General features: G+C 35.2%; 1 protein-coding gene across 5 annotated transcripts in view; it reads left to right on the top strand.

Annotated features, from left to right (window-relative positions):
• ITGAV (integrin subunit alpha V) overlaps window positions 1–13,523 on the top strand; it is a 68,774-nt gene that overhangs the window by 49,687 nt on the left and 5,564 nt on the right. For 2 of the 5 annotated variants that reach the window (XM_075027959.1, XM_075027957.1), the window contains exons 22-30: window positions 17–96; window positions 2,311–2,391; window positions 3,446–3,551; window positions 4,495–4,653; window positions 6,055–6,168; window positions 7,767–7,880; window positions 7,972–8,079; window positions 9,117–9,239; window positions 9,614–12,395. In XM_075027959.1, coding sequence (XP_074884060.1) covers window positions 17–96; window positions 2,311–2,391; window positions 3,446–3,551; window positions 4,495–4,653; window positions 6,055–6,168; window positions 7,767–7,880; window positions 7,972–8,079; window positions 9,117–9,239; window positions 9,614–9,709 — 981 coding nt within the window. In that variant the 3' untranslated portion in view covers window positions 9,710–12,395. Of the gene's footprint in view, window positions 1–16; window positions 97–2,310; window positions 2,392–3,445; window positions 3,552–4,494; window positions 4,654–6,054; window positions 6,169–7,766; window positions 7,881–7,971; window positions 8,080–9,116; window positions 9,240–9,613; window positions 12,396–13,523 lie in introns of those variants that run through there. The other 3 variants (XR_012650402.1, XM_075027958.1, XR_012650401.1) reach the window with 3 other exon arrangements.

A 13,523-nucleotide genomic window follows, 5' to 3' on the forward strand; every position in this document is an offset into this window, starting at 1 on the left:
TGCTTTTTTTCTAAAGCTATTAGCTGGCCTGCGTTTCAGTGTGCACCAGCAGTCTGAAATGGATACCTCTGTGAAGTTTGACTTGCAAATCCGAAGGTATGGAAATCTATGAGTATGTACCTCACCTGGTAGATAACATGCTGAGTAAATAGACTGTGAACTTAGCAGTTACTTTCACTCTGGACTAATTCTCTGGCATTTGCCTCGTAATTGTTTAAAAAATAAACAAATTTTTTTAATGAATTATGTTTTCTAAAATAGAGGAAAAAAATGTAAGAAAACACAGTTTTCTGTTTGAATGCAGTTTCTTTTACTTACAGCTTTTAGATAGGCCATGGCACAAGTGAAACACTAATGAGGAACAAAACCATTTAAAATGTTTCAAGAAAAAGTTTGTGGCTTTGTACCTGCATACCATTGTCATCTCCTGACACTTGCGTAGTGCGACAGAATGACTTGTGTCTTTGGGTTTCTAGCCCTATTTTAAAAATGATGTTTGAACTCATGAATTCCTTCTGATGTAAAGCCAGAATTTCAAATTTCATGTGTTTTGAGGATGAGAGTTGTAAGTCTTTCAGAAAAGGCAATGCATGTGATGGTCTGAGCAGAAGCAACATGCAGTGAACCATTTGAAGTGTTTTACAGTAGCCAGCATAAGAGAGCCTAAAAATTAAATGGAACAAAACATTAGTGTTCCTGTTAATTATAAGATGAGCACAGTGCTTTCATATAAATATGATATATAAATCTGAATTTATACTTTCTGTAGGTGATATTTAAGAGTTTGTATATGTGATCAATAGGACTCTCTTTACCCAATATAGTTTTATGTTGCTTAATGGACAGTACAAATACAGCTGCCTTCCCTCCCACCCCCACCATGTTGGACCAGAAGCTTGCTTTTTTTTTTTCCATTTAAGGGCTTCATTTTTTTTAATGCAGTGAATAAATTATTCTCATCCACATATGCGTTTTCCATCTACAAGAGTTAAATAAGTTTAAACCTGCCATTCTATTTTAATGTTACAGTAGTTTGCCATACTGATCAAAGGCCTTGGCAGCATTAATATCTCTTTGATCTCGCATTGCTGTCCAATTTTTTTCCCTCTTCTCCATCAGTTAGTAAGCAATGCCAGTGGCATGTGACTCTAGTTCTTTGCAGAAAGTGATCTTCTCTGGGGTGTCTGTTGTCTTCCTTGGGCTAACAGCAGTCACTAACTACCTTTCACTGGGAGAAAAAACCTCATTGACTGAGGTTGCTTAAGTCATGGTTCTCTTCAGATGGAAGAGTAAGGAAGTTCCTGTAACGTTTTACATGTTTTATGGAAGGAATTTCCTTATACGACTTATGGATGCAAGAACAGTGATGCAATTGAACATGGTAATCAAAGTTCATCATGACAGGCATTATCAAAGTAGTATCTTTAAAAGGCTTTAAATATCACATTAGTTATCTTTAAACTCACAAAGTTAGATTTCTGAAGCTGGCACAATTCCTATCAGAACAACTCTAGTCTCTGAAAGAATGAGGTATTTACAGGTTGGGAAGAAAACACTGTTGGATGTATTTTTTGATTACAGTAGCAGTGAAGAATAATTGGAGGATTCAAGGAGATCTTTCTGAAGGAAATTGTTTAGTAAGGTACACAGAATAATCAGATGTGTCTGAGGAGATCAGAATACTGTTCCCAGCTCCGCTTTGAGGGGAATAGGAGTGGTCTCTGTATTTCTTTTTCTCTGTTTACAAAGAAAGTCCAAAGAAATTTTATGTATGAATGGCTCTACATGCCTTAATATATGTCATCTCTTGGTGTATCTGAAGTGTAGGAATCAGATGTTAACTGCATTCATTTACTGGTTTAAACACTGTGAAGAGGGGTAAGCAAGAGTAGTCCTAGCATACTTCTCTGCCCTGGGACTAGTTTGAAGCCAACAAGTCCCTGAGCAAAACAGATGTCCTAAAGTGGAATTTAAGGCTCTGGTAGCTATATAGTTGATGTTATCCCACAGCACTGGCATTTGAATTTTCTTACATGCGGCAGCTAAAGAACAGAGTCAGCATTAGCTTTGTGTCCTTTATTGACTTCTCCCTGCCGAGGGACCTCCTAACTGTGCTGAGGGTGGGATGGTCATGCATTTAAGTGAGAACTTGCTGGAATCTGCTCCTTATTTTTTAGCAATTATGCTTTCCTGCAGTGGCTCGGGAGCCATGCTATGATGTTACATTACAATTATTTTAAGGTGTGGGTTGTTTGGGTTTTTTTTAATACTTAGCTTATTTCATTTAAGAAATTAACATTTTCTTTGCAGTTCCAACCTGTATGACAATCTAAGTCCAGTAGCATTCTATCAGGCTGACCTTGCTATTTTAGCAGCAGTTGAAATCAGAGGGTAAGCATTGATACTATTTTAATAGACATCTTTCTCAAATGAGCTTTGAATGTTTGTTTCTTTATATTCACCGAACTTTCTTTCAGGTCTGCATAAGTTTTCAGGAAGCCTTAGGGAATTTTTAATCTTAAAGAAAATATGGTTCTCTCTAGCCACCCTTTGGGCTTTCAGATCTTAAATAATTCTAAATAATTACAAAATTAATTCCAAAAAGGAATGTTGTACCTCTATTACTAATGGTTTTTTTAGAATAAGTAAAAAAAAAAAAAAAGACTCTTATTTTTGCAGTTACACACATTTCTCCCTGACACTTTCCTCCTCTACAACTGACTGGGTTTTCATTTGAAAACCCCTGAAACCTTTTCTAAAACCAAAGTTGAAAAACCTATTGAAGATAATGCCCTACAATGCCCTCACCTTCTTCAGTCTTAAGCATAGTATTAATATTGTAATGACTCCATTACCTCTATTACTTTTGCTTACCAGAAATCTATACTTCACACCTAAAAGCTGTACAATCCTTTTGCTTAGACAGTTAACTCAGATTCCTGAGTCATAATTTTTTAAAATACCCACTACATTCATTATTGTGATCTAATTTTGTTGATATCTGAGAGGTGCGGGGATGGTACGACTGAAAAACATTATTGCTAGCTTCACTGTTTTCACTGCGTGCTGAATTATTCTTATGAGTGTACTGATAAGTCTCTACATCATCAATATTTCTTATTATCGAAGTATTTCACACTTGTGGTTTTTGGCTTATATGTGTGTGTCTTAATTCTCTTAATGGTTTACTAGATGTTGTAGGATGAATCCAAAGTTTAGGACAGGAAAAAAATGATTCTAAATACAAGGTTCAGCTTTTCATGTACAGAAGAAAATTGAACATTTAATATGTAAGCCACTCAACCTCTGTTCTTTCTATTTTTATATACAGAGGTTGAAAAATTGAAGATTGTATTTTAAGCGTGTTGATTTTTTGAGATATTCTAGAGAATTACATTTATCGTTTCATACTTCATAATAATGACTTGTTTGCTCTGCTGTTTAGTGTGTCGTCTCCTGATCACATATTCCTTCCTATTGCAAATTGGCAGCCGAAGGAGAATCCAGAAACAGAAGATGATATTGGGCCTCTAGTACAGCATATCTATGAGGTATGTGATTACTACTAATTTCAGTGACACAGTTCTGTGATAAATGAAAAGAAATCATTTGGTGTAGCTTTTCTCTGGAGTAAATTACAAATTTTTTTCTCCATTTTGTTCTTGCATGGAAACAAAGATTTTTTATTTTATTTTTTTTTTAATGCTGCGTCAATAACTGGTATCTGCGAGAAGAGACAGAATACCTGCTATTAGTGTAACAGGAGTGGCCAAATAGAAGCATCTCAATTTTATATCATTACACATACTGTATTTTCTAGCCCTTCGAGATCTAGATAAAACATTTGAAGTAACTTGAACTCAGAAAATGACTCATGGCTGTAAATTATTCAGCATCCTCATTTGTATTCCATCTGTTCTGAATCATTATTGTAAAGTCTTTTGCCTTGAAAAATTTTAAGTATTTAAAGTTGCCTTAAAAGAATTATTACAGCTTTAATCTAGATTGTTTAATTAAATAAAACTTTACTGAGAGAGCTTTGTGAGTAAGAATAGTTGAAAGATGTTCTAGAACTTAAGAGACCATTTATCTAATGAAATTGATGGGTGTATGTATCTGTGTTCAGAGTATCTTGGCTGAGTCACATACAGTGGCTGTGACTCATGCCACTACCAAAAAACTACCAAAACCCCCCGATTTTTTCAAGGAAAAAAGTTACATTTCTTCAAGGCAAAAAACCTAATGCCATATAGCTTTTCTTTGAGGTAATTTTTATCAAATTACAGAATTTTAAGTTTTGCCTGTTGGGGCTTGAAGTTCAGCTGCCATTTTTAGGTAAAGTTGTTGATGCTATTACCAGAAGTGGTTGGGGGTAAGGATAGTGGCAGTATCATTTATGGCTCAAATGTAAAATAACAACTATATGCACATTAACAAAGAAGGTGGCATTGTTTGGGGTTTTTTTACATCTGTTAACTTTACTTTCATAATCAGCTGAGAAACAATGGTCCAAGTGCATTCAGCAAGGTGATGATGACTCTGCAGTGGCCTTACAAATATAAAAACTACACACTGTTGTATATTGTTCAGTATGAAATTGATGGTCCCATGAACTGCACTTCTGATATGGAAATCAATCCATTGAAAATTAAGGTAAGCAGGACTTTCTTTTTGTTTGAGTGGAATGAGGTATGTTTGTTTCTTCTGGAAACACTCAAAATACCCAAATCCCTGAGAATATCTAACACTGTCTGAATTAAGTTTTCATCTGTTGCTGAGGAACAAGGCTGCACTGTTTGATAGTACTTGTCAATGTGTATAGCAGGTGAAATAAAAGGTAGACAATAGATTGTCAACCCAAAGGTAAATTTGTCTTGTTTCTTTTTGTGGGTTTTTTTTCTCTTGAAGACTGTATGAGTTCTAAGTCTAAAGTAATGGAATTATATTGAATGTGGTCATAAAAAAAACATTCCAGATGCTTCTGGGCTGTTTATGTAAATTTTCTGGGTTTTATTTCTTGGAAGAAAATGGCACTGTTTTTTCTATTACTAGCTTATTTATCTAGGCCCTCATCCAAATGCCACAGAGGTCAATAAGGGTGCTTCAGTGGTGCTTAAAAGTATGCTACAACTGCCAGCAAAACATGCAGTTTGGAGAGCACAGAGCAGAAGGAACTCCTTTTTCCTAGGTTGGACCAGACAAAGAAACACCAGATAAAAACCAGCAAGTTTGAGAGTAGAGAGCTGAATTCTAGGACAATTTAGAACAAGTAGTAAGAATCAATATATTGGTTCTAGAAGAATTTAAGCAGACATACGTATGAAAAGAATAAGGGAAGATATTCAATGTATAGAACAACAAAGAATACTCATGTATCTGATAATCAGAAAGAACTTTAGTGAATATATAAATACGAATTTCCTGTGCTTTTGCTGTACCATTTGTAATAATATATTTTTCACAACTCTCTTGTAAAGTTTCCTCATACAAATTTGTTATGTAGAGGACAAATAGCATGGCTCTGCCTAGTACCATATGTAAACTTGCAATTTTACATTGGGAATTTCTAAGGGATTACTGAAATAATTTATCAAACCTACTGTGTACTTTTTCAAGCCCCTCCTAAAAAAGTTGTTTTGTGTATGTCTGGATATGTGTATGCATGTACAGTGGTATGTGGTACACCGGTACCATACTAGTGCTGCTTTTTCAGAGTTAAAAACTGAAATGTTGAGGAAAAACTTTTAATACAAGATTGCAAAATGGAATTATTTATTGCAGTCTAAGAGTATTTTTTTTCTATGCATGAAAGAGTTTTGAGTTGAAGAATTAAGACACTCAAGGCTCTATGTTTGTTCTTAGTAGAAATTTCTAGAAAAGGCAGGAGTAACATTTTAATTACACCTGTAGATAAAGCTAGGTTCTGAAGAATAGCTAGGGGGCAGAGAGAGAGAAACCTGATCAGTTACATATTTTCTTGATCTTAACTTTGAAGACTGCAAATATCTAAATGTGAGAATTATTTATTGTTTGTGTTTCCTTGGTGTATCCTAGATTTCTGCTTCTAAAGATGATGATAAGAATGAAACTCTTAGCAGGGAAGATAATCGGGATCATCATATCAGTCGAAGGGATATAACAGCCATTGAAGGAGATGTGCATACTTTGGTAAGCTCTCAGCATTGATATGTTGGTAATATTTTCAGGTTTTTTTAATGAAGATGGAGATGAAAGCTCCAGGAGATGAAGAATCATTTCAGAAAGCTGTGTTCTGTATTTAAATGGTTAACAGATGAAAGAGCCATATGCTCTGGAGCTGTTTTGTTTTGGTTTTCCAATGTGCATCAGTTTTCTTCAGGGTGGTCAGCCAGTGAGGCATATGCTTACAGTTTTGTGCTGTTATGGTTGAAGTCCTTAAAAACAAAGGTCAAGTTGGGCACTTCCTGTCAGTCTTCTATATTGTGCTGCTCTCTGAATTCGAAAAATCAGTACTTTATAGGAGGAAGGCTGGTAAAATAGGATAACTGAGAGGAAGCAGGCGAGTGCTGCAGTCATCACCTTTGCTACAAATTACAGTTGATTTCACATGATGTGTTTCATAGCTGATCAGTGGACTTTCTGCAGTCAGACACATGGAGGACCTGTCCTTTCTAAACAAGATTGGAAATAATCTGTAATATGAAGTAAATATAGTACTGTATCACTGTCTTTGTAACTGCGCTTGCAGACATGCACCTGTACCTGCTCTGGGCAAGGCAAGACAGGCAGGCAGCTGAGAGAAATGCTTGGGAGTTTAGGGTGGACCAACAGGACTAAGGCAGTACACCCCAATGCCAGAAATGTTTAGACTTGGGAGAGGACAAAAAAAGGGCTGAGCAAAGAAAGTGAAAATAGGAATTAATTTCTTATTTTATGGGGAGAAAAGTTACTTTATTTTTTTAAATATAAGCTACAAATATTCTTTAGTATCTATAAATGCAGTTCTGAATGTTGGGTTTGTGGTTTGTATTTTATGGTTTTTTTAAAGGCTTGGGTTTTGCCAGATCTTCCCAGTGACTTAGCAGGATTTCACCCCAGAGACTAATGTCCAGTATTCGTAATAATTTCACTGAGTTGTACTTACACTGGCAGATGTACCTACACTGTACAGATGTACCTTTATCTATAGTACAGCTAAAATCACAATCATAAAATGAAGCCTTGTTTTGCTCTGCTTTCTTCTTGAAATACTGATGGTTTAGCATCAATATTGTCTGATGGATTTTAATGGAAATGTGCTTGAGAAAGGCCAGTTGAACTTCTGTAGTCATAAGTATGGCTTATAGATTAGGTCAGTCAATCAAGTTTGAAGACTTCCGTTGAATGCAACAACGCGTATTTTGTTGGCACCAAGTACAGTTAACTGCCATGAGTTTTCCTATCAAAAAACATGCGTGTAATGTGAATTGACCAGAAACTGCTCTCCCCCTGCCCCCCCCCCCCCCATTTTTTCCTACATATGTAGATAAAGTACATACCTTAAAGCTACTGCCAGCTGTTTCACTTTTGGGATCCAAGTGGCTCACATAATATTTTTCTCAGTACATACTTATGGGACACTATAAGTAATTATTCAATATTGGGGGTTATTTAATATATTTGAATAGTTTATTGTGCTTTGCCAGGAAAAGAAGACTATTTAAAGTATGTGTATGAGTAAAGTAATGCCATTAACAACTTTTCAAATATGTTCATATTTGGAATATCCTATCTACTTTTATATGCAGGGCTGTGGAACTGCTGACTGTTTAAAGATAGTCTGTCAAGTTGGCCATCTGGAAAGGGGAAAAAGTGCAATATTGTATTTAAAATCACGCCTTTGGACCCAAACTTTCATGAATGTGAGTGTGAATATTCTGTCCCTGCTTCTGAAACATAAAAAAGTGGTTTTGGTATCCACATGCAATACTAAATTTGTTTTTTCTTACACAGAAAGAAAATCAGAATCACTCCTATTCTCTCAAATCATCTGCTTCTTTCAGTGTTATAGAGTTCCCTTATAAGAACCTTTCCTTTGAAGATATCCACAATTCTACAGTAGTAAGTCATTTACATCCAGCTTGAGTTACCATACATAGTTACTTTGAAATTAATACAAAACTAATGATTGTTGAGTAGCTTTTTTGTAGCTTGCTATAATTGTAGTTTTATCAAATATTTGATTCATGTATTAATTTCAGTTATGCTCACACAACTGAGGATAAAACAAAAATTTTTGTCCTACAACTAGAGTTAACGATATTTGTAGCTTTAAAGACTTAACTGAAAATGAAAAAAAAAAAGATGGTGAACAGTCCTAATGTTCTTGTTAATGCCATTGTTGTTAGAGAAATAATTTACTTGAAAATTATCTTCTACTGTAGTAGCACTTAGAGCTTGAATAACAGACCTTTATTATATTATATGAAGTATTGTGTGAATGTGGAACAAAAAGATCATCTGTGCCCTAGAGGGTTTCAAAGAGAAAGGAGACAGGGTGCAAACAGAAAGGAAGATATAGGCCATTTATTTGGGCTGCCCAATTAAAAGTTTTTGGTAGGCACTATAGCATAAAAGATCTTAAGAAAGGGGTTGAAAAGGATTGTGATTGATTTGTGTTGAATATGGTTTCTAATGGCTATTATTAACTGTTTTTTCTCTCCTAAACCTTGTGGAGTTGATATTTTTTTCAAGTAATACTGCCTTTCAAGAAAAAAAAGCAAAAGCCCTGAATTATTTTTCTCTAATTCCAAAATATTTCCGAATTCCTACAGTTTTACTGAAAATCATCAAGCATTACAGAATACATGTTGCCATGGTACCACTGATTGCAAAAAACCAAAACCAACCAACCAACCAAAAAAACCCAAACCCCTGTTTTTATTTAAATTTAAAATCCTATTAAATTTAGGTCAGTGAAGCCTTTATGTCACTATTAATCTGTAGCCGTTTACTGACACTGGAGAGAATAAGTAATTTATGCTGGGTTAAGATTGTTTTAAATGCTATGGAATAAAGATATACAAGACTCAAACTGCATGAATGAACTTGGTATGTCACTGCTGTGCAAAGTGTGATTTATTGTGTTTTTCTATTAGGTTACTACAAATATTACATGGGGCATTCAACCACAGCCTATGCCTGTGCCAGTGTGGGTTATAATTTTGGCTGTTCTAGCAGGATTATTGCTCTTGGCTGTTCTAGTGTTTGTTATGTACAGGGTAAGTACTGTATTTGGGTTTTTTTTGTATAATTTTCTTTTCCTTACTAGTGATGTATTACTTCAAATACCAGCAGCTTGCAGAAATACTTTGGTCCCCTAATCATCTGAATGAGTTAATTTTTTGGATAACTGCAAAACTTTTCAGCTTTGTCAGGAGGAAGTTGAATAAAAGAGGATGTCTGTGATTGTGCTGTTCAATTCAATTTTCAACTCAGTTCAATTTTTCAGCTGGTATTTATTGGATTTTGAAGGAAAAAGAGAGGAGGGGAAAAAACCCTAATCAGTTAAGATCTCATCAAGGAGGAGAGAGAAAGGATGTGTGTATGTTTTGAAGATCACAGTGCAATTTCTTTATTGTTCTCTGAATCACAGATGGGCTTTTTCAAACGTGTGAGACCACCTCAGGAAGAACAAGAAAGAGAACAACTGCAGCCACATGAGAACGGGGAAGGAACATCAGAAGCTTAAGCAGAGTTTTATCTGTAAGACATTCTGAAATTTTAAAATGCCTTCATCTGGGTTACGATTATTGGCTTCCCCCTTAAGCAAAAAACACTCATGACTGCAAAGCTGCTGGTCTCAGAAGGTATCAGCATGTACAAAATAAGAGCAATATATTTAAATCCTCCTTTTTGTATTGGTTATGTTCATACATGTGACTAACGTATCTGCACTGATTTGTGTGTGAAAAAATTAAGTAATATGTAGTGCTGTGATTTTGCTTATTGGGATACAGGAGACATCTTTTTTTGATTCACAGACCGAATTTATATGAATTGCTACACAGATTCTCTGTTTGCTCTTGAGGCCAATAGCCTGCATAGATATTTGCTGGATTACACGTTTAGTTTCAGTTGATTTTTGTTGGAGTACACTACGTTTCATTTCCTAGCTCTTGAAAGCTAGTTGTACAAAAAAATGAACATGGCTTGTTTTACAAAACTGAAGAATATTCTTTGACTCATTAACTCTGCTGATGATTTTCCTTCTGCTGAAAAAATATGGAAGAGATTATTTGGTGGAATCATTCATATCTGATAGCTACTCTGCATGCCTGTTCCCCTTCCTGCTCACTTATCTGTCCAGTGGTTTCCCTCTAGACTTTGGAGGGAGACAAATATTTGTTCTCCAGGCCCTAGATCTCTTACTGTAGGGACTGAGCCTACAGAAATGGAAATGAACGGTAGAAAACTGGGGATTATATACTTTATGGGACATAGTGAAAAGATTCTGGGCAAGATCCAAAGACTCTGGCATGTATTTCCATGGAGCAGGATCCAGGTGTTCCACAGAATTCTTGGCACCATGGATCCATTCAGGTACTGCCAGGGACAAGGTGTTGGACTGTGGCTGCCAACAGACATGTCTGCTGAGAAAAGCCATGGCCTGTATGTCCACAAGTCAAACCTCCACAGGGTTTGAAGTTAAGGCTGCATACTGCTTGGGCTGAATTTCAGTTTCTGGCAAAACAATGGAGGCAATACTTTGTGACAGGTTACCTGAAGTATTGTAAGGAAGCTCTTGTTAATTCTCACATTCTGTGGTTGACTATGTCCAAGTGCAGGATGGAGTAATACAGGGACTGTTTAAACTGGACTATCTGCCAGCCAAATGTTATCTAGATTACATCAGTACTTTAACCACACTCATGCCTGCCTTGCCACCTGCCCTAAGAGAACAGTGAGTTTATCAAATGAAGCAGAGTATAGCTGGCAATGCAAAAAGGTTTGAAAAGAGAAGGTTGATTTTGGCTTGTTTCATTTCATTGCACAAGACATTTCATTGTGTTCAATACATTTCATTACCAGAAAAGACACTAAATATTTTGTTTCATTGTTGTTTTTTAAACATACCAAAAGTTCAGTGGTTTAAAGCCATGGGTTTATGTCATTCTTATTTCCCTCAGCATTGGTGTGGTAAAATTAAGCTTCTTATTGTTACAAGAGAACAAAAGAACATTTTCTATATGCATTTCAGTAGACACGTAACTGCAAATTAGGAGGTCATTTGGCTTGCAACCACGTGTAGCTGTGTTGCACAAATCTTAGAGTGGACATACTTAAACTATTACAAAGGTGCCTTATATGAGATTTGTTTATTCTTTATTTCGAAAAGGGAATAAATTACACTATAAACTCCCTGTATGCAGCCACATCCAGAAAGGAAGACTTCTACTGTAACTATACCAGTGAGATTTCTATGCAGACAAGCTCTTAAAAGGACAAAATCTCTGGTTTGGTTTGGTTCTGTATCTTGGGGTTTTTGTTCAAAGCTGCATCTCCCCCATAAATACTGCAATGCCTAGTAAACCCAGAAGTATCTGAAATTAACAGTTTGATTCAACTCTCATTTCTGCATCCTTTCTGAGATTTAAAATTCACAAAAGGCTTTCATTGTTAAGTCCATTCTTACTCACTGAACCGTGATGGCATTTGAGTCATTAAGAGAGACAGCACAAAGTCTGTGGGGGCCAGTATGTATAGCAGATATAGGCTTGCATATTTATCCATTTACATGTTTTTGGTTTAGACAATTTGTTTAGATATAATTAGTTTATATGAGAGGTCATAGGGCATAATTCCCCTCTCACTGAATTTTCAAGGTCTTCAGTGTGGCCAACATTCTATTTTTGTCTTTACTTCTAGTATTGTTACTAGTAGTATAGTAAAGAATCAGGAGTTGGGCTTTGATCCTGGCCTCAGAATGTGACTTCTATAAAACACAGTTTCAGTTACTTATGCAGGCTTCTAGTTCACACACTTTGTCAGCTGATTATCTCTATGCAAGGAGATTGTTTTTACCCAGTCTTAATCTTAGTAGGTTAAGAGGTTTAAGAGACTGTCAGACAGATTATAGCTCTAATTCTTACATGTGTGTTTTCATTACATGTACACACTGTGTTGACTTGAAATTTATTAGACTACTTGCATGTCTAGGCATTATAAAGAGATGAAAATTTTAAAAGCAGCGCACGATCAAGATCTCTTCAACTCACGTGGAAGGGATACCAATGTCAGTGCTAAATGCATCTTAATTTTACTGTGGCAACTGGAAACTCATTTTGCTGATTTTCAGGATGAAAAGGTACATTTTATTGGTACAACTACTGTAGCTATGGAAAGTTTCTTCCATTTATTGAAGTTACATAAAGTAAGACTTATTTAAGTGATTTTTATTTTCTTGCATTCTCCTGGAGAGTAAAAGCAAATAGTTGCTTCTCCCATGTCCACTAATTTCCAGTTTGGTTAAAAAAAACAAAACAAACCGAAACAAACAAACAAACAAAAAAAACCCCCAAACCAGTAGCATATGTAAATGGAGTATACAGGTTTCTTAGTGAACATAGATGTAACACCCCAGATTCAGTTTAAAGTACCATTGTGTTTCAGGAAGATTCTGAACAGGATGTTATCCTGAATGGGGGTGCAGGAGAGACATTTGATATCACATTCTAGATTCAGCAATAAGATTACAGGTTATATATGTACTTGTGCCAGTATAAATTTCATACTGACTTACAGGCATTGATGTATTCTTATAGCAAATATTGTAAAATGATGCTAAAACTTTCAAAGAAATTTAAAAAAAAATGTATTTTGGAATGAAATTAATGCCCTTCAGTCAAAATTGATGTGCATAAAATACGTACTGCAAGCACTAAAAAAATACAAGTACATTAACAGAGAATTAGTCCTCTTTTGAGAGTTATGTTTCAAAAGCATATTTTTTGAGTATAAAATCAACAGCTATGTAATTATTTAAAATGTTTTCATTGTCTAAAAGAGCTGTATCTTTTATAATGAAATATGAAATTCTCTAAGTACTCCAGTTTGCAATTATTGCAGCATCTCACGATCAATATCAAAAAGTGAATTACATTACAAAATGCATATTAACTATTACTGTATTTGACAATATTTAGAAAACATAAAGCAAGGAACCTAATTTATACGTTTACATTTCTTTCAAGAAACTATCAAATTGTGGAGATAGCTTTTGTTTAAGCATGACTGCAAAGTCAAATATGGGATACGTTTCAACATAAGTTGAAATCTTTGAGGAAATGTTCGCAGCTATTGGTATCAAGTTTGTAATTTTATTTGTCCCATTTTTCTGTTTTAAATTTTGACTTACACGTTGACCTTTGATTCACATAATGCTTGCAGAAACTTTACAAAAGTTTATGATATATGCTCTTCCTTTATAAAACATTTATTCGAAGCAAAGATTTTTAATATTTAGTTGTTTCTAAACTTGTGTCTATGCTTAAATAGTCTTTAAT

The sequence above is a fragment of the Buteo buteo genome, chromosome 5 (assembly GCF_964188355.1).
Source record: "Buteo buteo chromosome 5, bButBut1.hap1.1, whole genome shotgun sequence".
In the NCBI taxonomy this organism is placed as follows: Eukaryota; Metazoa; Chordata; class Aves; order Accipitriformes; family Accipitridae; genus Buteo; species Buteo buteo.